Source organism: Crotalus tigris, unplaced genomic scaffold (genome assembly GCF_016545835.1).
Source record: "Crotalus tigris isolate CLP2741 ecotype Arizona unplaced genomic scaffold, ASM1654583v1 scf7180000017916.3911339, whole genome shotgun sequence".
NCBI lineage: Eukaryota > Metazoa > Chordata > Lepidosauria > Squamata > Viperidae > Crotalus > Crotalus tigris.
This window is the reverse complement of record NW_024096718.1, coordinates 135,530-160,656: the sequence shown is the minus strand read 5'-3', so window position 1 is coordinate 160,656 and position 25,127 is coordinate 135,530. Positions and strand designations below refer to the sequence as shown.

General features: G+C 36.0%; 1 protein-coding gene across 6 annotated transcripts in view; it reads left to right on the top strand.

Annotated features, from left to right (window-relative positions):
* The window catches only part of DPH6 (diphthamine biosynthesis 6), a 244,527-nt gene that overhangs the window by 89,134 nt on the left and 130,266 nt on the right, over window positions 1–25,127 (top strand). For all 6 annotated transcript variants that reach the window (XM_039344452.1, XM_039344453.1, XM_039344454.1 and 3 more), the window contains exons 10-12: window positions 1,922–2,053; window positions 9,028–9,157; window positions 13,067–13,241. In XM_039344452.1, coding sequence (XP_039200386.1) covers window positions 1,922–2,053; window positions 9,028–9,157; window positions 13,067–13,241 — 437 coding nt within the window. The remainder of the gene's footprint in view (window positions 1–1,921; window positions 2,054–9,027; window positions 9,158–13,066; window positions 13,242–25,127) is intronic.

The following is a 25,127-nucleotide window of genomic DNA, read 5'->3' as shown; positions in this document are numbered from 1 at the left end:
TTCTTCTGATTGATATGGATCATGCCTCCTTAAATTTGAGCTGTAGGATGGTGATACTTATGTAGCTGTGTGACAAACATTCCAAAAAAAATCATGCTGTCCATTCTGAAAATTCCCATTCATTTAAATGAAGAACTGGCACATAAGAAAAACCTTTCTTCCATCCATTCATACCTCCAGGTCAAAAGAGACAGCACGTAGTCAGTAGAATTATGGAGAACTCTTCTTGGCATATCATAATCTATGGGTTTTAATTTAAACATTTTTTCACTTCCTTGAACTATTTTTTTATACTAATCATGCATTCATTAATATGATCAGCATGTATCATAGTTTGAAGTGATGCACTGTGGATGAGATCAAATCATCTTCAAGTGAGTCTTTCTTATTCCCTTCTTCCTGTTTCATGTTTTTGTTCCTCCCTTCGCAAAATCTGTTATTCAGGGTTAGGTTATCCCCAGTCTGAATAGAATAATACCACAGATGAAAAAGGCAATCTGGACCTACTTTGAACAAATGGAATCCTTTTCATTTCAGCCTAGGCCATAACTGAATCCAAATCCATAACTGGAACATTTGTTCTGTAAAATTACTTCCCATGTCATGTATCCATCAGTGTCCAAAGCTTCATTTGGCCATTACATCAAGTTTTTGCATTGGGACATGGAGATACATATCCTATAATTATTATAATACTATACTTCAAGAAGTGGCAAAATTATAAAATAATGGTGGGTGATATCCAGCAAATTCTATCATGAAGAAAAAAAAGTTCCTCCTGTTAGTAGTTCAGTGGGAAAGATATTTATTTATTTTTAAATTTTATAAACTGCCCCACTCCTGCAGGACTCTGGGCGGCTAACAATAAAAACACCATAAAACATGACAAAACAAACAGTACAATAACAGTCATCCAGGGGTCAGATTTTATAAACCCCAGGCCTGCCGGAAAAGCCAGGTCTTAAGCAGCTTACGGAAAACCAACAGGGTGGGAGCAGTCCTAATCTCCGGGGGGAGCTGGTTCCAAGTCGTGGGCGCCATCACAGAGAAAGCCCTCCTCCACGGCCCCGCCAAATGGCACTGCTTGGCCGACAGGACCTGAAAGAGGCCCAGCCTGTGGGATCTAACCGGACGAAGGGAACTATGAGGTAGTAGGCGATCTTGCAAATAGCCTGGCCCTGAGCCATATAGGGCTTTAAAGGTAATAACCAACACCTTGAATTGGACCCGGAGACCAATAGGCAACCAGTGCAGCTCACGGAGGATAGGTATAACGTGGGTGTATCGAGGAGCACCCACTATCACTCGCGCGGCTGCATTCTGGACCAACTATAGTCTCCGAATACTTTTCAAGGGTAGCCCCATGTAGAGCGCGTTGCAGTATTATCTTTCTGGACTGTTTTCTGGGCTATTTAAAGGCATTAAGGGTCTGGAAGAGAGAAAAGACATAGAAATGGGCTTCACTCTGTGTTTTATTTTTCATGAGAGAATATTGAGAGCATTTGGGGATACTCATTGAGTACTCATTGAATAAAACCCTAGATCCAATATTTATTATTTGTACACTATTTTTGATTTGAACAAGAAAAAGAAAATAATCAGAATCTTTGCAATAAACTTGTATGTGTATATATATATATGGATATGTCTTTGCAGTTTTTTTGACAAAGTTTTGGAAATAATAATAATAGTTGGAAGGGACCTTGGAGGTCTTCTAGTCTAACTCCCTGCTCAGGAAGGAAAGTTATATATCATAACCTGCTCCTTAGGCTCCGAGATTGTGAGTAGCCCAAGGTCACCCAGCTGGCTTTGTGCCTAAGGCAGGACTAAAATTCACAGTCTTCTGGTTTCTAATTTGGTGCCTTAATCATTACACCAAATCGGCTCTCTCATTATGTCCTTATTTTTCAATATTTTATAGGTAAAGCTCTTGAATTTTCTGGAAAGTCTCTGAAGGGTTACCAGTGGATAACAGGCATCAGCACATACATTGATCCATTGGAAGGAAAAAGCATACAAGAATTGGCAAACAACGTCTTTTCCTCACTCCAAGGTGCTTTTCTTGGGCATTTTAAAGTGTAGTATAAACTGCAGAAGAGATACATTTTAATTAGGGCTTAATAATTAGTAATTCGTGCATTTAATCAATTAAATGTGTTTAGTGAAATCTTAAAAGCATTTTTAGTTTGCATGAAGTAAAGAAGGCTAAAATGCTCTGAAGAATAAATGTTGTGATTTGCTCTGAGCTGAAATATCACCAGGCAATTCCCTTTCCTCTTGTTGCTCTCCAGCCAGTAGAAAGCATTTTGTTTCTTCTGAGAATTTAGACAGCCAACATGGGTAGTTAGCTTCATGGTCAGTTCTTAGCCATCCCATTTCTTGTTTTAAACATCCCTCATCTGCAATTTAATCATTGATGAGATTAACATGACCTGGCATGTATTACCAAGGCATGTATTACTGACTAGGTCCAGAAACTAGGTAAATCTATGGGACTTCTTTCCTTTTGTGGATCCCATCACTCCCCATGGTTCACAAAAGAATTAAGGGAGCTAAATGAGAGAAGAGCTATGTAGAGTGACACTAGCTTTTTACAGGGAGTGAACTTAACCAAAAATAGGTTACAGATGCTATGAAATAAGGTACAGTAGATGAAACACCAATATTTATCCAACCTTACTGCATCTGTTAATAGGCATCTTGTTTCAGTTGAGATGCACCTTTTTAAGTAGGAGGGAGCTTGTACAACAATAGTAGGAACAATTTTTTTGCCAGAAAAAGTCATTCAAATTCACTCACAATTGGTTGCTGGCCTTGTTGCAGGTAAGGGGGTGCCTGGGGAGGAACTTTCCCAATTATATGGGAACAGTTTGAACCTATTGGGCCTAAGGGAGTTGGGCCTGCCTGGTGTTGTTTGAGTGGATTCCAACAGTAATGAATTCTTCTTTGAGTTAGGGGATTATTCCTTTATGTTTTAAGGAGGCCTTGGAGCATCTCCTCCTCAAGCCATCATGACCACAGTATACTGGAAAACGTTTGTTCGGTATCTAACCTATCTTTTGAGGCAAAGGTGGTTGAGAAGATGTTTGTGTGGCAGCTTTGGATGAAGTAGATTATATATGTTCACTTTATGGAATATCCTTCCCAACTCATGAAGTGAGACTCGTTCCATCCCTGCCTGTTGATTTTCTAGAACAGGCATGTCAAACTGCCAGCCCACAGGCCGGATGCGTCACGCTGAAACCGTGCCCATCCCATTGCCGGCAATGGGGAAAAAGTCCTGATACGCTGCGCGACATCACGTGATGTCGCAAGTTTGACATGCCTGTTCTAGAAGGACTCCAGAAGACTGATGAGATATTGAGGTGGTTCCATTGTTAATGAGCTAATATTAATGTTAATATAATAGTAATAATAATGTTTTATATATTGTTTTCTACTCTTGTACATCACCAAGAGTCATTTTTATGTGAGATGGGCGGCCATGTACATTTGACAAATAAATAAGAATAGGTGACCTTCATTTTGAATGCTCTACTAAGTGCCAAGACCAACTGATAGAGGATTATTAGATTGCCATCATAGCGTTATTGCTTGGAAGATTACTGTACAAGAATTGCTACATTTGATCACAGAAATTTGCAGTCTAAATCCATCCATTTTTACCTTTGTGATTAGACTGGATTCCTTTTATGTTCTCCCTTGATCTGGTTATACAAGGCAGCTGAGTTTGTTTTCATTCCTTTTATCTTTTTGTGTGTGCATTCCCCATTGTGTCTGCTTTCTGTTAGCTAAACTGACTTTATCATAATTTTAAATTAAGTTCTCTAAAAAGCTGTTGCTGTGGTTGATTTTGGCACCTAGGATTAGATCAGTAGCTCTAAATCTCATTTATGTACTTAACGCAAGCAAAGAATTGATGTCTTGGGAATTGTGGTTGCTGGATTTCTTACTATCAAACCCTTACAAGAAATTGAGATATAAAACAAAATGCTTCTCTTTTCTTCTGAATCCCTCCATATTTTTTTGCACTTTTAAATAAATAAATATTTATGCAGGCATCTTTTTCATTCATAAAAATGGAAATTGTTCTCAGCTGCTGCAATGGGCAGGCTAGTATTCTTGTTCATATATACTTTTGATGTATTGGCTCATAAAATCTGAACATTTGGCTTCTGCATCTGAATTCATGACTGAATACAGAATGATAAGGAAGCATGAACAATTTTGCAAGATAAAAAGGCAGCAGGTTTCCTAAAGGGCCCTTAAGCTAGTTCCTAACAGCTAGAAATCAGCACAGAGGTTGTAATCAGGCTTGTAGCTAAAGGAGCAATGTTATGCATAAATCTTTTGGGCATAATATGTAAATTGAAAGACTGGAGCTCTAAAACACTTACTTGATTTTTGTAATATTTTCATGACCCTAGCTAGTCCAAATAATATACATCATTGCCTGATTTTTTTTTATTAGAATTAAACCAAAATAGTAGTTGTATCTGGCTGGAGGCTAAGAAGCCTGGTGGCTTTAGCAGATGATTTACATCTAAACTATTCTTTCCCATTTCTGGTGCGCTGATACATTTTGATCCAGGGAATACTTGCATTTCATGTGTATATTTATTTTGCCTTCTCAAAAAGAGATGAGTTATGGTGCTAACAATCTAAAAGTATTACCCCAGGTTTCTTTACTAAACTTAGTTGAAACTCTTCAGGTATGTGTTAAAACCTTTCCTTACAAAAGTCAGATTTTCTGACTGACTTTTTCCTGTTTTATTACATACTGTGGCATAAGAATGGAGTTAACAAAAACCTTATCGCAAGATTAATTGTTTTAATGGCCTAAAGTGGAAATTGGTTGTGAACTGCAAGACATGCATTGTAGTTCTGTCTTTCTACATTAAGGCTACAACATTTAGTTTGTAACTTGTTCCTTGCTGAGCTGCCCTCTACTTTTTAAAGCAGATTTATTCATAAAGTTCTTCCAACATTCAAAAAAGTAATCCATCAAGTAGGCAGACACAAGCAATTTTCTCTCTAATTCTGTCATGAGCCAGGTGAAATAGTCATATTTTCTGGGCAGTTTTTATGATGAACATATGGCTCTTGAATATTCAAGTTCCTGACTGAGAAATAATAGACCTTAATCCTTTATTAATCTTTAAAGAAATGCCTTCAAATTGAAGAGCTTTCAGTCTGATGAAAATCTACATTAAAAGGAGGAGAATGGTTTCTGTTACTTCTCTCTTTTCAGAAGTCCCCTCAAAACCTGCCACATTTTGTGGAAGATACTTCAGTCTTCTGGAAAAGGTTTTAGAAAGGTTGATGTTTAAAGAGTAGTCAACCAGTAAGACCTCTCTCAATGGAAGATTATAGGAATACTTCCTTCATGAGTGACAGGAATGGAATACTTCCGTCAAGAGTGATGGGATCTCATCCAACACAATATTATTATAGCCACATCCCCAGATTTTTGTGGGAAGTTTAATTTAAAAGGTAACTGTTCAAAAGATAATTGTTGAATAATTTTTAAATAAATAAATAAATCTTAGCAAAATATTGGCAAAATATTTCACAAGATATAAAGTTTTAAGCAGGAGAGAAAGAAATGTTGCCATCTGGCAAAATGTGTCCCTCGTTGTTGACCTTCAGTCACAAGTAATTTTAAGATATATAAAGGACTATATGGTTTCATGCCTTTCCCCCTACATTTGACTCATTATAGTTTGCTTATCGGAAGAACAGCTCTGTAAAAGGTGCACTTTCCTGTGTGCTTCATCTTAGCTTGGCACACCTGGAAAGGAAGAATACTCATGTGTGAATACTGTTTATTGACTTTAGTTCAACGTTCAACACAACCGTTCCTCAGCATCTGGTAAACAAACTGGGGCTATTAGGTTTTAATACTCCTTTATGTAATTAGATACTTGATTTCCTTATTGATAGGCCTCAGTTTGTGCAAGTTGGAAAGAAAGTTTCCAACTCCATCTGCTTGAGTACGGGTTCCCCACAGGGCTGAGTCTGCTACTGTTCACCTTGATGACCCACGACTGCTATGCCAAATCTGCCAGTATCATCTTTCATATTGTGAAGTAGGCAGACGACACAGCGGTGGTGGGTCTTATCTGGAATGACAATGAAGATGCTTTTAGGGAAGAGGTGAAGGCTCTGGTGGAATGGTGCAATAAAAGTAACCTGGTTCTAAATGTTGATAAAACAAAGGAGATCATTGTAGATTTTAGAAAGAGGTGACACAGTCATATTCCACTCAGTATCAAGGATGCAGTTGTAGAGATTGTCAACAGTATTAAGTATCTGGGGGTGCAGATAACTAACAATCTGAATTGGTCTCTCCATATGTCATCCTTAGTGAAGCATGCAAACAAATGTCTGCATTTCCTGCGTCAGATGAAGATAACACATCTTTCTCCTTCTGGCCACTTTTTACAGAGGCACAATTGAGAGCATTTTAACAAACTGCATCATTGTCTGGTTTGGTGGCAGCAGTGCCTCAGATAGAAAGTCCATACAGAGAGTGGTAAGGACAACCGAGAAGATCATGGGAAGCTTGCTTCCCATGATTCAGGATGCTGCTTTTAATTGCTATGTGCTTAGAGCGCAAAGCATTGTTAGAGACCCCACATACTAACTTTATGGTCTGTTTCTGTTGCTCCCCTCTTGGAGGAGGTTTCAAAGTATTTCTAGCAGGATTACCCAATTCTGTAATAGCTTTGTTCCCTATACCATCTGCCTCGTAAATTCGCAAGATTCGTTTTTCTCACCAGACTATGCTGTTTCTCTGTATCATATAATATATGTGGGTATATGCATAATTATGTATGTATGTACAGTGGGGAAAAAAAGTATTTAGTCAGCCACCAATTGTGCAAGTTCTCCCACTTAAAAAGATGAGAGAGGCCTGTAATTGTCATCATAGGTAGACCTCAACTATGAGAGACAAAATGAGAAAACAAATCCAGACAATCACATTGTCTGATTTGGAAAGAATTTATTTGCAAATTATGGTGGAAAATAAGTATTTGGTCAATATCAAAAGTTCATCTCAATACTTTGTTATATATCCTTTGTTGGCAATGACAGAGGTCAAACGTTTTCTGTAAGTCTTCACAAGGTTGGCACACACTGTTGCTGGTATGTTGGCCCAATCCTCCATGCAGATCTCCTCTAGAGCAGTGATGTTTTGGGGCTGTCACTGGGCAACACGGAATTTCAACTCCCTTCAAAGGTTTTCTATGGAGTTGAGATCTGAGACTGGCTAGGCACTCCAGGACCTTGAAATTCTTATTACAAAGCCACTCCTTCGTTGCCCAGGCAGTGTGTTTGGGATCATTGTCATGCTGAAAGACCCAGCCATGTTTCATCTTCAATGCCCTTGCTGATGGAAGGAGGTTTGCACTAAAAATCTCACGATACATGGCCCCATTCATTCTTTCCTGTTCACGGATCAGTTATCCTGGTCCCTTTGCAGAGAAACAGCCCCAAAGCATGATGTTGCCACCCCCATGCTTCACAGTAGATATGGTGTTCTTTGGATGCAACTCAGCATTCTCTCTCCTTCAAACACGACAAGTTGTGTTTCTACCAAACAGTTCTACTTTGGTTTCATCTGACCATAGGACATTCTTCCAATCCTCTTCTGGATCATCCAAATGCTCTCTAGCAAACTTCAGACGGGCCCAGACATGTACTGGCTTAAGCAGGGGGACACATCTGGCACTGCAGGATCTGAGTCCCTGGCGGCGTAGTGTGTTACTGATGGTTGCCTTTGTTACGTTGGTTCCAGATCTCTGCAGGTCATTCACCGTGTGGTTCTGGGATTTTTGCTCACCGTTCTTGTGATCATGTTGACCCAATGGTGTGAGATCTTGCGTGGAGCCCCAGATCGAGGGAGATTATCAGTGGTCGTGTATGTCTTCCATTTTCTAATTATTGCTCTCACAGTTGATTTCTTTACACCAAGCTGCTTGCCTATTGCAGATTCAGTCTTCTCAGCCTGGTGCAGGTCTACAATTTTGTTTCTGGTGTCCTTCGACAGCTCTTTGGTCTTTACTATAGTGGAGTTTGGAGTGTAAGTGTTTGAGGTTGTGGACAGGTGTATTTTATACTGATAACAAGTTCAAACAGGTGCCATTAATACAGGTAATGAGTGGAGGACAGAGGAGTCTCTTAAAGAAGAAGTTACAGGTCTGTGAGAGCCAGAAATCTTGCTTGTTTGTAGGTGACCAAATACTTATTTTCCACCATAATTTGCAAATAAATTCTTTCCAAATCAGACAATGTGATTGTCTGGATTTGTTTTCTCATTTTGTCTCTCATAGTTGAGGTCTACCTATGATGACAATTACAGGTCTCTCTCATCTTTTTAAGTGGGAGAACTTGGTGGCTGACTAAATACTTTTTTGCCCCACTATGTGTATGTATGTATGTATGTATGTATGTATGTATGTATGTATATTTTGTTGTATTTATGTAGTGTATATTGGAAGTGGTAACCCTGAGAGCTATATGCAATGAAATTTCATTTTAATGTATGCCGATTAATGTACATCAAAGTGACAATAAAGTTATTATTCTGTTCTGCTCTGCTCTGCTCTGCTCTGTTCTATATATATAATGATACAAAATCAAATATTAAAATTATGTAATAACTTGATGATTTCCTAGTAAATGCTTAGTAGATTGTATATTTCATTAGGAAGTAGATTTGATTAAAACTATAATAGCTTCATCTGCTTTGAGGCAGCTGTACTGGAATTTAACATGTCTTCATTTTTACTAATTTACTGTACAAGATCAAACAAAATCAAGTTGGTTTAGGAAATAAACTCAACGTGTCTGCCCATATGCTATATAAGAAATTGTACTCGTCAGAATAGTTTCTATTTGTCTAAGTTCTTCAGCTTCAGTTATGCTTTGGTTCAAGGGGAGTTCTTTGCAATATATATATATCCTTTAGTACAAATCAAATATTTCCTGTCTTTAACAGATGCATTATTTTTCCACATGCAGCTCATATGAATTTAAAAGGATTGGCATTGACAGATATTATTTTGGTCCATCTGTATATGAAGAGTATGGCTGATTTTGCTGTGATAAATTCAGTCTATATGACAGCATTTGATTTGTGTCCTCCAGCGAGGTAGGTTCATACTACTGCTGTCTTATATTTATGGTACACTGGAATATACTTCATTGCTACTAATACTTTATTTATGACTTTTCTTCAGACTTAGTTTCTCTGTGTTTCGATTGGGCTTCCTTTCACCTCTTTGTATGTCTCTCTTCAAAGGCATGATCTTTTATTCTCTATTGTAGCAGCTGCATTAGAATGAATGCATCTGAATCTCTGATTAAAAAAACACTTTTTTTATACTGAATCTATTTTGTATTCTGTTATCCTAGATTCATCATATATGTCTTTTAATGCAGTACCTTGCTTAATAACGAGTCCATGCTCTTCAACAGTGAATTATGTTCCCCAAACCTGTTTTATAGAAGTATAATTCTGAAATAATTATCAGTTGGTTATCTAACATGTGCGATCTAACAGTAACTTTTTCTAAAATGTTTGGGCAAAATGATCTATCATCTCCCTATGAATTATAACAATAGTACTTAGACTTATATACTACCTCACAGTGTTTTATAGCACTCTCTGGACAATTTACAATGTCAGCATATTGCCCCCAACAATCTGAGTCCTCATTTTATTGACCTTGGAAGTAAGGAAGTCTGAGTCGACGTCAAACTTTGTCAGGATCGAACTCCAGGCTGCGGGCAGAGTTAGCCTTCAATACTGTATTATTGTGTTCCTGCTTCTTTTCCATTCTAATTTGGCAAAAGCTCCATTATTTTTTTGTCCTTTGTATAAGCAGGGTTAAGAGTAAAGCAGCTTAGAAGAGACTGACATGATAAGAATCAGGCACAGATTTTGCTAAATTAATAAAATAGGCATGTTCAATTACAGGAGAGAAGATACGATGTGCAGAGTGAAAATTAAGAGCAACGTAGAGAGCTAATACTCAGTAAAAGATTATAGTTCTAAATAATGACATTATCACTGGGACAGCTGTGTGTGAATGAGAGGGGTCAACTTGGAAACCATATTGTTCTCTGCCAAGATTGCTATCTCCAAAAGTACTTGAACTATGAGGTGAGATGGCATATAAATTTAAATAAATAAATACTCTTCTTGTGCCTGACTGATTTTGTTAAAATTGAACGGTTTCCTTTTTTAATCGACTATACTTATAACCTGCCATTATCAGATAATTCCAGTATAGTAGGAACATTTCATTAACAAATTGAACAAACTCATTCATGTGTATCCTTCTTGATCTTTAGTAAACAAACAAGGATGCTACAGAAATGTGTTCTCTTAAAGAAGGAATGTGAAGTGAGGTGCTTTCTTTTCAACATACAGCTTCTTTAATGTTATATCACTTTCTGTGAATAGGGAAAAATTGAAAATGAAAAACATTGTATGAGAAAGGCTCTTCTCCTGCAATTTTTTATGAGTGTTATTAAGAGATAGCTTTTACAGACCTTTTACTTTTGCTGAACAACTAGTACCCTGTACAGTGTTCTTTTAAAATTTATTTTTTCCTTTATGGAGTTATACCTCATAATTTTGTTTATGCAAACACACAAGACAGTTTTCAACTTAAAAAATAGAATAGAAAACAAATTGAAAATTAATGCCATTAATACAGCAACTGAATTAATTAAAATCACTACAATCATATGGGTATATTCCTTAGAATAAAGTTCTTTCTACTTTTTCTGGAGCAGTTTTAACACAATACTTTTATTAGGCTAATTCTGGATTTACAAATTGATGTTCGATACTTGAAGATCCCAGAAGCTTTCATCAGGAAAGATGCTTAAAAATTAGGGTATGGGGTGGGGTAGGGAAGAGTTCTTAGTATTTTAAGCTGTGTCTGTAGTAACTAACAATCTTAGGATGTAGGAGTAATTTGTGGCCAGTATGAGCTGACTTTAGTTTATATTTTTCATTCCTACCAAGATCTATAATTTAAATCCTAGCCTAATTTTTCCTCTCTACTTTTTCTTCTTTCTCTTCTTTTTATCTTGTGACCTAAGAGCTCATAAATTCAAATGTTGCACCCTATTTTATAAAGCTGAAAATAGTGCTATCTCCTTATGAGTGTTTTTTCTCTCATAACCAATATAGATTTTATATGGTTTAAAAAATATTTTTAGGCATACTGTTCTACTGAACATGCCATCTTGAACTTTAACAGGGAATTCAGCACAGCAGTGTTCCTATTCCTCTTAATTTAAAATTGTCTTTAAATATATTTCATTCCTGCTTTCTTAATAAGCATTTTAATATATAAAGCTAATGAAATAAGAACTGTACAATTAAAATATTTTTAATGCTACATAAAATCTTTTTTAAGAAGAAATCTCTTTGGAATATTTTTTTCCAGATGAGGGCTTTATTACTTATTCCATTTAGTAAGATATATTTCTCTTTACTTAGTAATAGCTTTTCTAGTAATTGGATCTTTGTGAAAACTCATTGCATTGTAGATTTCTTTGAGATAAATAGCCAGTGTTTCTTATTAATACCATGCCCCATAATTTACACAAAATCTATGTGTTATCCTAATGTACAATTGATTGAGAAGAAGCCAGAAAAAAATATGAATTTAAGTCTTACACCTCTATTTATAGAACTTGAACCTATATAAAGTATACATTTTAGTATAACCTGCTAGACCTTGTATTGTGAAAAAACAGTTGAGAAAGTCTTTGTATGGATCCTCATTCTGGCATTTCTAAAATACTACTACTAATAATAACAGAATAGTAGAATTGGAAGGGATATCAGAGGTCTTGTAGTCCAACCCCCTGCTCAGGGGGGGGTTGGATTAGAAGACCCTATACCATTTCAGACAAATTGTTGTCCAGTCTCTTCTTTAAAACCTTCAGTGTTGGAGCACCCACAACTTCTGGAGGCAAGTGATTCTAAGGATTAATTGTTCTCACTGTCAGGAAATTTCTCCTTAGTTCTAGGTTGCTTCTCTCCTTGATTAGTTTCCATCCATTGCTTCTTGTCTTGCTTTCAGATGCTTTGGAGAATAGATTGACCCTCTCTTCTTTGTGCAGCCCCTCAAATATTGGAACACTGTTGTCATGTCACCCCTCGTCCTTCTTTTTCTGTTTTCCTATATTATAAAGGAAACGAGGAAAAAACATTCAGTTGGTGGAGCTTATTTAGCAAGACATTTTCTAGCTATGAAATAAAGACCTATAAAAAAGCACTGTACAATGAAAAGGATTCTGAAAATAATCATGGGAAACACTAGATTCATAATCAGTAAATAAGGTCCAGAATTACATGGGCTAATATTCCTAATTGTTTATTTTATAGGCAGATTTTGCCAAATTCCATATTGTTTCGATGGCTCCATGAAAAGCTGCTCTAGAGAATTAGAGGACTCTCAGGAATATCAGGGAAGGCTGAGGGCTGTAGTGGACAAAGAAATTAGCAGATATTATGATCATCACTTGCCTCAACAAATGGAAGGAATAAATCTACATTTAATTTTTTTGTGAATTTTGCTGCACAAAAGTACTTGAGTGTGAAATGAAGTTAATGGTTGATATCAGTCAGGGTCAGGGCTGGGCAACATTTGATAACTTTTAAGGCTACCATCCCTGTCTGTGATCTGCAACTGTCTCCTAGCTTTGCTTCTTATTGTCCCTGCCTATTAATTTGTTTTCTCCTAAGCTATTAATAGTACCAAAAACAAAGAAAGGATACAAAGTTCTCCATTTGCCTATTTTTTTTCTCAATGACAGTGGAGATTACTCTGAATAGAAACTAGGGAAAGTAGCAAGGAACAAGTGACATTCTTGACTGGGATTTCAAGAATTCTTGCTCGTTCTCATCGCCCATCTCTGCCCTGCTGGTATAAATCTAAGGAATATTAAGAGTACTGCAACCAGAACTCAGAGACAGTTTAATGTCATTCAAATGCTGCCAGTACGTTTTTATATTTTTTTTTTGTTATTTCAGGGTTTGTGTTGAAGCTCCATTGAAGGAAAACCTGCTATTTCAGATGGACTGCCTTACCCAAAAGGATGATAAGATGATCTCTGGTGCACCTGGTTCCCAGAAGCAGGCGATGCATGTACAGAGTATTTCTCATTGGGCTCCTGCCAATATTGGTCCTTATAGTCAGTGCATACAGGTAAGGCATCTTCATCTGTGAGATATTTTCCCATTAAAGAAGTTCCTTGAATCTGCATATTGTAATATTAGGCCATCCATTTTAAACATCAGTTAATATTGGCTCTCTTGTGTTAATTTTTTTTTTTTTTTGAAGACAACCTAATAGCTTAAAGTAGAGCAAGATGGAAGGAGGAATTTGATAATGTAATATTCAACAAAAGAAAATACATAAATGCTTAAGTTTATAAAGAAATTGGGAAAGCAAGAAAAAGATATCGTAATATGGAGTAAGTTATGAAATGTAATGCCTATTTTGTGCATGTAATAATCTCTGTGCAAAGAAGTTTTCTATTTTTTTTTAAATTGCATTGTTAGAAATTATTCCCATAGTAGGGCTAAATTGGGATTCACATCAACTTAGGCTAAGTATAGAAAGGGTGTGTGTGTGTGTATGTATATGTATGTATATACTCTGAATCATTTGACTTGGGAGGAAATGGGAGAGGTCTTTGATTGGGCTAGTTCGCAACATTCGGAGCAGCTAGATAATGGCTTTTTTCATAGGGATGCATTTGGGATCGTTCTCCCAATTTTTCTTGCTTCTTTTAAATTCTATTTTTTATTTTAAAATTTATAATTTTTATGTGCTGTTTTTACAACATTGAAGACTTTATGGCATTTCTGTAGGCCACTTATAAAGTAAATAATGTGTATCTTAGGTTATATTCTAGTCTAAGACATTAATAAAATAATTATCATTATCAGATATTCATTATATTAAATGGGAACAGATAAGTAGTCAGAAAGAGAGAGAGAGAGAGAAAGATTGTGTGGAAGATGGTATTATTTGTTAGCTATTTCACCCCCCCCCAAAGCTATTTGCTATACCAGAATAACTAATATGAATATTTGCCAGTTTAAGATTAAGTAGCTTGTCAGAAATACTGTGAACATTGTCAGTAAAGTTTCATGTATTTTGAACTCCCAGTAAATTCCTTTCTAATTTTGCTGTCTTGGTTTTTTTCCCGTTTTCTTTTTGGGATATTGTCAGAAATGATTTTTAAAAAAGAGTAGATGTTTTGGCTGGAGTACAATGAAGTTGACTTCAAATTGTATATGGAGCAAGGACAGTTTTTAAAGGCAACCAAGCAGAAAATACCTTTCTTTAGCAGGCATTGTACTTCAATATTATTCTTACACCAAAATTGAATTCTGACACTAAAATAGCAGAGAGAATTCATAAATGCTACAATTTAAAATGTACAAAATATTGCTTTCTGACTCGCAAAGGAAACAGTATGTGAATTAATTCATATAGAATGAAAGATGTTGTCTTTTCAAACCACAGGTGCACTCATCCCAGAGTTTTATTGAATATCATACAACACATTGTGTAAGACAAGAGAAATTGGGATTTTTTTAGAATGAATGTTCCATATATATACTTGTTGAGAATAATTTGCTTCCACATATCTTTCTATCCATAGACAATATGTATCTCCTTATATCTGTCCATATAACTCAAACATGTCTGTAATATATTGACAGTTTAAAATATAGCCAGGGTTATAATTATAATCTAGATCAACATCTAAAAACTTTTGGTATGAAGTTTAGGAAGAATATTTCTGAAAAAAATATTATTATACATTTAATAGAAATTTGTGTTCAATAAACTTTAGCCTCTCAGCAGAACATGTCTGTTATTCCTCCTCTAGAGTTTGAGGCAGTGAAATTAATCTCTTTTTCATATGTAGTTTTTCTCCTGTAAATAATAAGTTGAAGTTATTTATTCAGGATAAAAATTTATCTTAAAAACTGGTCCTGGTTATGGTGAAAATCAAATTTGGTTTGGCATTTGTGCTTTTTTTATACAAATGTGCAGATAGGTGAGTGAATGCTAAACAGTTGCTAAAATTCTGCTACATAAGGATGAAACTGGACACTAAATTCATTTAGTACTTTGCTGGAATGAAACAAGCAATCCCCACCAACAATTTGATTTGAAACCACGTTTCTGTCTCAGCTGCTAGAAATAGATTCTGTGGTTCATTCTTCATAATTTACCAGACCATAGCTAAACCTGAATGTGGAAAAGTGCTCTTTCAAATGTTGGTGATAGGTATAGGGGTTTCAGGGCATGGTGGTGGAATGCAGCCTAATTATGGAATTTTCATTTAATTCCTCTGTACTGTTGGCCAGTGGGTCATTTAAGGGCCCATTCACATTAATTGGGAATTACTGCATACATAAGCAGAACATGTAACTGCATTTTGCAAATTTTTACCACTTACATACTAGTATGAATGTATTTAAAGTATAATTTGAATGAGATTTTTAGTTAACTCCATGCAGAATGCTTACCTCCAATACTATTTTATATACTTTTGCAATAATTCTGCCTAAGGTGCTGATGCCCAAAAACTAACAACAGGCCACAAGGTTTAATTTGATGTGTACGCTATTTACAGGTTAATTAGGACATTTAGCTTCTTTCTTAATACCACAAAATTAATCCCATAAAAATTAGCAATCTCACAGGAGTCAGTTGTCAACTTGTGACAGAATCCCTTTGCCATAATCTATTAAAATGCTGCTTTTATCTTGTCTTGCCTGTGTCATATTTTATGGATTTTTTCATAAACACTGCCTATACTTCATAAATGTCTCAATTTTCTAGTCTATTAACATTACTTCAAAAGCAATTGATAAAAGAGTAGGGCATGCATGAAATAATACACCAATAATGTGAAGTGCTGGAGGCAAGAACAGTGGGTAGTATCTGCACAGCTTGTGATCTGAAACAATGAAAGGATGTTTTATCTACTACAATAAAGAAACAAATGATATTCTTGATAGTGGGATAAAAAGATTGCAAGTAATTGGGCTTATGAAAAATTGGCTACTTGGGAAACAGCATATTTTAGAATAACAGAAAGCAAACATCATTGTGTATGTGTGTAATGTTTTTAACCTTTTCTTTTGGTGTAGATGAATTGTAGTAATTTTTATGTTATACATATCCAGATTTTTATTCAAGTACCTGTAAACATCTCTAGATGAGCAGGAGAACTATTTCTACCCACATGTAAAATATATGGCTAACCATAGTAGTACATTGTTTTGCTCTTGGCTATTAATCAATTACAATTCTTGCCTGAGCTTTATTTTGTGAGTTATCATGAGATACAAGAAGCTTGTATATCTATACATGCAATTATATATTTTTTTTCATGCCTAGCAAAAACCTGTGCTGCTTCCCTTTTATAATTTGTGATGGAAATGGGTTTTTTTCTTGTTTATATATACTTTTTTTCTTCCTATTTTTAAATAAAAGTAATACCAATTAATATAAAATAAAAAAGAAAGAAATTAAAGAGAAAGCTAAATGTGCAGGAAAGAAAAAAATAAAAGAAAAATAGAAAAGGTACAAAGATGTGACTTCTGATCTTTTTTATAGCAGTTGTAAGCACAAATTCACTTCTTACTCTGTGGTTATAACATGACTCTCTTTTTCTGTCTGTCCTGTTTAATCATCAAAACCATGAACTATACTTTTTTTTACCATAAGGGGTTACCAGTCAGTAATTAATGTAGATATTAATAAAGGAGAAGTTTGGGTAATGAAACATCTGCAAGAAAACAACCAAGCTCAGAGAGCACAAAGGACCCCTGATAAAGATTCTGTCTTTTCTCTGATCAAAGAAGTGAATATGGCCAATTTAGTAAGTCCCATCTCTTCACCAAACATTCCTCCATCATGAGTAAAGCCCATCTTTCCATCATTGTGTATAATTTTGCTGCAGTTATACACAAAAACAAGTTCCATGACTTTTTTCCATCCCGAAACCTCTAGTCTCATTGTATATTAATCTTTAAAATCCTCTCAGTCAGTGTATATATGTAAACCCAAAATGTTCTAGCTTTTTTACAATAGCAAGTCTGTTTTTGTTTCTATGAAATGCCTGCCAAGTAAACCAAGTTTTGAATAAAGGTTAAGTGTCTGAAGAGCTGAGATTTACAGGAGCATATAATGTGAAATCTGACTTGAGAGATGGCCAAAAGAATTATAACATAAAATTATGTAATAAATCTGTACTTAATATGTAACAATAGAATTTTTTTGTGTTTTGGGGAGATCTATCCTTGAATTAGAATTTTTTGAAACTAAATTAGAGATATAAATAATTTTATTATTTATATTACAGGAGTTTCAGGCTGGTGCTGGGGAATGCCGGCAGGCCAGAGGGGTTGTGCAAAGTACATGAGTGCAGATGGATGAAGGGGTGCTGCATGCAGGTGCACAGTACAGAGGGGGGGGGTGTTGTTTTGGAGTAGGAGATCCCTGGGATTTTTGGAGCTTTTTGGGAGAAAAAGCAGTGAAAGTGACTTCTGGCTTCCCCATTGACTTTGCTTATAGGAGGTTGGCAGGGAAAATTGCAAATAGTGATCACGTGACTGTGGGGTAGCTGCAACATCTGTAATGTCAAGACTGCTAACATCGGATGTTCTTGCTTGCCATATATGAAGAAGCAAACCTGTTTTATTTAGCCTGTATAGCACTTCTAGAGTTAAAGCAGACAGTAATAGTCTAGTGGATGGGAAAATATGCTAGTTAATCATAACAATGTCTGAGCACAGTGTGGCCAAGGTCAGCTCAGCTGCAACGGGAGGGGCACTTCACACTTCACATTAATTGGAGAATGTGATTGATGACTGTAAAGTGAAGGAGTGAGTTATGCTTTGTTACGGGTGTTTGGGGGAGGGAGGATTCAGTTTTTGGCTTAACTTTGTTAGTGCCGAAGCTATGCAGAATAATAAAAGATTCTTTTAGAGGAATAAGCCTCAAAATTCTTTGAAAAGCTGCTTCCTTTCGGAACCATGACATGTAACTTTTCAAGCTAGTTGTATGTCCATCTTGTTCAGTGCCATTATAATTTTGAATGTTCACTGAATGAGTGTTCCTATCTTGAGGACTGTATTCTCCCAGTATGCTAGGAAATCAGAGACTTGAAATCCAGGTAGAGTTTTTGGTTGCCATGATTTATTCCAATTTCAACAGCAAAATGAAGACAGAACACTATATTTTATGTTGAGGTTTTTTTTAAAAAAAAATTGCAGACATGATGGGTATATGTCTGCAGATATTTGATTATTATTTGATTATCTGCCATCAATCCAACAACACTTTTTGGATAGACCTTTTCCATAATGGTCTGTCCCCAGCTTCTCCCTTTGCAATTTCCAACGGTGTACGTGTCCATCACAATTGTGGCAGATTGTTCTCTTTTCTTCCACCTTTCCCAGAGTATGGACTTCTCAAGGGATCTGGTGTCAGCCCCAGAAGGTAGACAAACTTCACTTACAACAATCTTTTGGCTATAATAACAGAATCTTACAAGTCTGATTGTGCTGTATTGCCTTCTTCTTCTTAAAATTCAAAAAACCAAAGAGGTGCCTGCCTGAGTAACCTGTGAATATTATCTCATTTCTCAAGCCATAAAAAAATATTTAGCCCCCTTTCATTACATAATGCTTCTTGTATATTTCCTTAAGGCCATTCTCATTAGTCTCTACAGCTGGCTCTTATATAATGTGTATAATTTCAGCCTGATCATTAGTGCTTTGATTCCCCCCCCCCCAAAAAAAAAGACTGTATGTTTTTTGATTGTCAGTAGAATTTTCAAGAGTCATCTTCAACGTCAAAGTTCAAAAACATCAATTCTTTTTCTATCCTACCATCTCTTACTATATTTGATATCACAGTATCATCAGTAGAGTCCTTCAAGTTTGGGGGTTCTATAATCTTCCAGAATTTGAAATGGACACCCAACATTAGGACCACTGTTAAAAAGACACAACAAAGAATGTTCTTCCTGCGTCAACTCAGGAATTTCAAACTGCCCCAGGAGCTGTTGACACAATTTTACAGAGTAATTAATCAGTCTGACATTTGTACTTCTATAACTCTCCGGTTTGGTACAGCAACCAAACAGACACGTACAGATTCCAATGGATAGTTAGAATTGCAGAAAGAACAATTGCAATCAACCTGCCTTCCATAGAAGTCCTCTATATTGCATGGGTCAGAAAAAGGGCTGAGAAAATATCTTCAGAGACCTCACATCCTGGACATAAACTGTTTCAATTCCTTCCCTCAGGAGGCCACTAAAGGGCATTGAATGCCAAAACAACTAGACATAGGAACAGTTTCTTCCCTTGTGCCATCACTGTGCTGAACACCTAATTCTCACGGTATGGTCTAATGTCTATGAATCTAATGTCAATGAACCCATGCTGTAGCGTTATTATCATCTTCTTTACTACTCTCTAGTATTGATATTATTATTACTCTGTTGCTTTGCATGTACTCTGAGAGCTTCTGTATCAGAGACAAATTTCTTATGTGTCTAATCATAGGTGGCCACACAAAGTATTCTATTCTATTGTATTCTGTTCTGTTCTGTTCTACTCTACACTACACCCTGCGCCATACCACACCATACCATTCCATACCATACCATATATCCTACTTCTTCAAAGTTCAAACAAATGGATATAATTCTTCTTAATTTCTCTTCATCCTCAAATGCTACAGAGCAGTGGTCTCCAACCTTTCCATCTTGGTGGACCAGCAGGGGGGGAGGGAAAGAGGAGATGGTTCTGTGTGAGTGGCAAGCATGCATGTGAGCTCACATAAATGGAGCTGTGCGAGCACCCACCTCATGTAAGTGGAACTGCACGTGTATTTTCACCTGTCACTTGCATGGCCTGGTTCTGAATGGGCCACAGCCTGATAGTGGGCCAGAGCTTAGGGGTTGGAGACACCTGCTACAGAAGATGTTATTTTTTTTTAATCACTTACGTACTACTGTTGAAAAGGAAACTCATTTGTTATTAAAGAAAACTCATTTTTCTGGGAAAATATAATTACAAAGAAAGATGTCTCATTAGGAGCAACTATTTTTAAAGTAAGATTCGTGTTTAGTCTCAAATAAGAGACTTTCTATGAATTGTAACTGCCATATAGATATTCAAGGATATTTCAGCCCAAGACTTTTAATTATATTTATTGCCATATCTGCATGGCAGTGTATCATTAAAGCATGAATTAATAAATGAGAAAGTTCTATTTTAAGCCTGATTTTCTTGAGGCAGAATACGTTTTAGTAACTACATGGTTACAAGAGTAAATAATTGTACCTATGTCATTATTACTACCATGAATAAAATTGCTCATGTTTTCTGGGAATATTTTATATCAAACAGAAATAGCACATGATTTGAGATAGTTATGTATACTGAAAGTTGGCAAGTTCAGTGCAAATACAGCAAGGAGGGATTTGGATAATATAAGCTGCATGTTAGCATACAGAATACCAAACTGAGAAGTATCCTGACTCACATTAAAAGGCACAAATTACCCAAATATGAGAACAAGTAAAATTTGTCCAAAAATAACTTCTGTGACCTTTTTGCTAGGAATCAGGTGGCGTATACATTTAATAGATTTTATTATTACTAAGGTTGGTCGCATCGTCAACCAGATGTTTAGATTGGATTTGGCATGATTGTTCTTGTTATTATTATTGTTGTTGTTGTTCTAATTATTACTATTATTACAGGTGGCCCTCAACTTCCAACATTTTATTTAGTAACCATTTAAAGTTACAACGGCACTGAAAAAAGTGATTTATGACTGTTTTTCACATTTATGACCGTTGCAACATCCCCATGGTCATGTGACCAGAATTCAGTCACTTGGTAACTGATTCACATTTATGACCGTTGCAGTGTCCCAATGTGAAGTCAAAGCTGCCAATTCTTTAGCTGGTGCTGGATTTCATATGCATCAAGTTCTTCCCAAGAAACTAGAATATCATATTGTGTAGATCTAAGCAGGCGGCCTTTTGCAATTGACAGATGGAAATTTTGTTAATGTGCAGATTTTCTAAGTGCAGTCCATGATTTGGGGCATAACGCCCAAAGTGCCAATAACCACTGGGACCAAAATGGCCAGTTTATGTCATAATTTTTCATCTTCAATTTTCAGTTATTTATTTATTTATTTATCATTCAAATTTCTGTATTACCTATCTCCCTCAAAGAGGGACTTTGTTAAAATGTTAAAACATAAAGCAGTATTTATAAAAGCTTTAAAAAATTAAAAAGAGGCAAGAGATTAAAATTAGTTACATTGATGATTTTCTCCAATTGTTTGGCATTTACTATCCCCTGATATTGCTACATCGATTATCCATACTTTCTTCTTTTCAACAACGGTTAAATCTGGTATATTATGAGCCAAGACTTGTATTCAGAAATCCCACAATATTTTAACCTGTTCATTATTATTATTTGTAGTCTTCTTAAGCAGGAAACCAGATGGCTGAACATGATCTACTACAAAAAACGTTAAGTGCTTCTTTCTACTTTCCTTTTCTACACAAATTCCATTCTGTTAGTTCTGAGGACAACTTAAAATTAATGGCGTGTATTAATGGGCCACCTATGGTCCCACCTTTTTGTTTTATTACAAATCTACATACTTACAGAATATTCAAAAATTAGAGTAGGGTCTTACTTTTCCCAAACAAACTAGAAATCAGACTTTGTTTAGGTGTTAACCTTTTCTTTGATCTGTCTATTAGTCTCTATCAATGTTTCTCAACCTTGGCAATTTTAAAATGTGTGGACTTCAATTCCCATAATGCCACAGCCAACATATTGACTGGGGAATTCTGAGAGTTGAGGTCCACACATTTTAAAGTTGCCAGGGTTGAGAAACACTGGTGTATATCAGAGGTCCCCAACCTTTTGGGTACCAGGGACTGGTTCCGTGGAGAGAGGTTGTTCCGCGGACCGGAGGGGGCGTGGTTTTGTGTGCTGCCTGCATCTCACGGATGGAGCTTTGCTTGTTTGTGCAGACCGGGGGTTGGGGACCTCTGGTGTATATGAAGTTATTTACTCTAGAATATACTACTTGTAGAATATGAAAGTTTTATATAATGCAGACTTGTTGTTCAGTGAAGTGAATATGAAAATTGTAACAGGTAATGCTTTAAAAAAATGGATGGTTGTTATGGATTTTATTGAACTTTTTAGATAAGATAAGTCTTTTTAAGATGTTGGCCTTCATTCATTATGTACAGTGGCCTATCCAAGAGATGCATTTTATCTTCACTTACCTCCAGCTCAAAACAGTTTTATGACAGTTTGATTTGGTCCATAAGCTGATACTCAAAAAACTTCCCTGAATGCATATTTTTTAAAAAAATGAGAAAGGGAAAAAAATAACAGGAATGAGTTGGAACTGAAGAAGGCAGGGCATTGTGACAATAATCCAGAGGGGAACAAATCCATCACAGCAGAAACAGCCTTTCCTGTCAGTCATAACTAAGTATTGCCTCTAGAAAGGTCACTCCAGGCATTGCTAAGTAATAAAAGTGATAGGCATGGATCCACGTCATCAGACCGAGTGTATGAAAAAAGGAGCGTAAGAATACAATGAAATATCAAGCAGTAGTCTTGTCCTGTCTTCTCTCTGTCTCTCTCTCTCTCTCTCTTTGTCTACTTTGAAAAAAATCTGAATGCATCCTGCTATTGAATGGCCATTTCAATAAACAGAATTTGTATGGCATTTATAGTTCTTCATCCCTACTTCCTGCCTTGCAATGTATTTTTAGCAATTAAGATTCAGTATAAGTAAGAAGCATAAGTGAGCCACAATAACTGGATAGTTATTCATATTTGTAACTGTATACTCTTAAATTGTTTAGAGTGATGGGAATGCTAATACAATTTTAACCAGAAATGTTTCAGTTGCATTTAATTATCCAATGCAATATACTTTTCATAATCCATATTTTAAAAATTGAAGGTCCCCACAGTATTTTCCTATACTTTATCAAATACGCTTCACAAATGCAAATATATTTACAAAAAAATATGAATTACGTTAAGTAAGAATGTAAAATACATTCTACAGGAAGGAATCAAGCCTTTAAAAGATTACTTTTTTCCCTTCCTGCCTTTATCCCTGAGAACCAGGGGATACATTGCTACTGATTGGCAGTGTTCCCCATGTTTTGTGCTGCATCCCATGACATTTACACACAAGGACGATGTTTTTTGTGCTGATTTCCTATATTTGCCTTTGTGCTTAGCCACTAGTGCTGGATTCTAACTTTGTTCGTGGTAGGGAGGTATTTATTATTTCAGCAATTTATAAATGGTATGAACACTACATAAACAAATAGAAAACAGCAGGTTAAGTGTTGTGACCTTCTGGAGCTAAACAGTATGGCATGCATAAAAGCCCACTGCATTAGACAAGTGTATGTGTGTTGGGGGGGAAACAGCGAAGGAAGTGGGTAATTATTTGAAGCAGTGCATTTACTGTTGTTGGAATGAGACAGACTAACAGTGGCAGCAGTCATTTTGCTGAATCAAAGTCCATGTTAGTCACATTATACACTGCCACAAAAAGGTTGTTAAGGCTGGTATTAGCATGTACCACTGAGGACATTGGAAGGACTCGATCTGTCACACTAAATCGCCTTCTTGCCCTCAACCATTGAAGTCTCCAGCTCCTCTGACATGTTCTTTCATTAATGGCCTGGCCTTGACAACTGATCCTAATTGCCTCTGAACCACACTTCATGTATTATTGGTGTCTGCCTGCCCTGGTTCATGTCAACATGCTGCAGAATTTGCAGAGGGTACCCGATTCTTTTCTAAAAGGGTGTTCAGATAGTCATTTACCTTTGAGGCTTTGAGCATCACCAGGAATAAAATATGAAGCTAAATATCTTTCTGTCTCTTCTTACTAATATTCTAGTGTGAATGGCTGCTCTGTATTTATTAGGCATGGGTAAAGATGTGGTAACATATGAAACCAGCTATGTGAGGTTTTCTTTCAAGACCGCCATGTAAATGCTAAAGAAAAAGTTGCTCATCTTTGATCTAGTGTTTTATGTGAAAAAAAGAAAATAAATGCTCACTTAGAAAAAAAATGTGTGTTTTATCTTTCAAAAACATCTGTTGTGTTATGATTTGAAACAGCAGTTGCAGAGAAAATAAAACTGAAGCAGTAAGAGCAGACTTGAACATCAGTTGTACTGGCTAGTAGATGGAAATGTTTTTTTCCTCAGGACAAAAATCCTGAAGGCTTCTGTATTTTAGCATTTATAAGTATCTGGAATCCATAGATTCCTAAAAAGTAGAAATGTTTTGAAATAAGATTGATGGTTAATTAAAAAAATGAAATAATGTTGCAAAATCCATTTTTTATAACTTTCACAATGGTACTATTTCAGCCACTTCTTTCAAACAAAAAAGTGTTTTGCCTCCAAAGGAACATTTCTAATCATCAAATCTGCTCGGACACCTTCTTTTACAGTATAGCTAAGTGGAATATATGCAAGTTTTCTAAACCTCCAGACAAATATTACATTATTTCAGTCTTCAAGTACCAAAGTCGTCTTCTTTCTTATCTCAGATTATTTCAAGGAATGCAAGTCTTGCAACTTCTGATGATAAATATCATTTGAAATATATAAACTAGTGTCCCTTTGTGCAAAATTCTTTTAGTGTAAACGGGACAAGAACAATCCAAAAACTAGCTCTAACCAGTAATGCCATAATCATAATTCCTGCTGAAAATAATTTCATATTTAAGTTTTAACATTATAAGTAAAGTATGCTCATCGCTAAAATGTTTGTTTTTAAACATAAAATTAGAATATCAAATCTGACCCATTTCTTTTGTGCAGTAACACTGCCACCTTCTGATTCATAGAGGTATTAACCAAGAATTATCTTTTGTAGAAACTTTCAAGAGAAAAAGTTGACTGTTTCTTTTGAATCTGTAGCAAAATATCCAAAAGTCAAAAGGGCTAGAAGC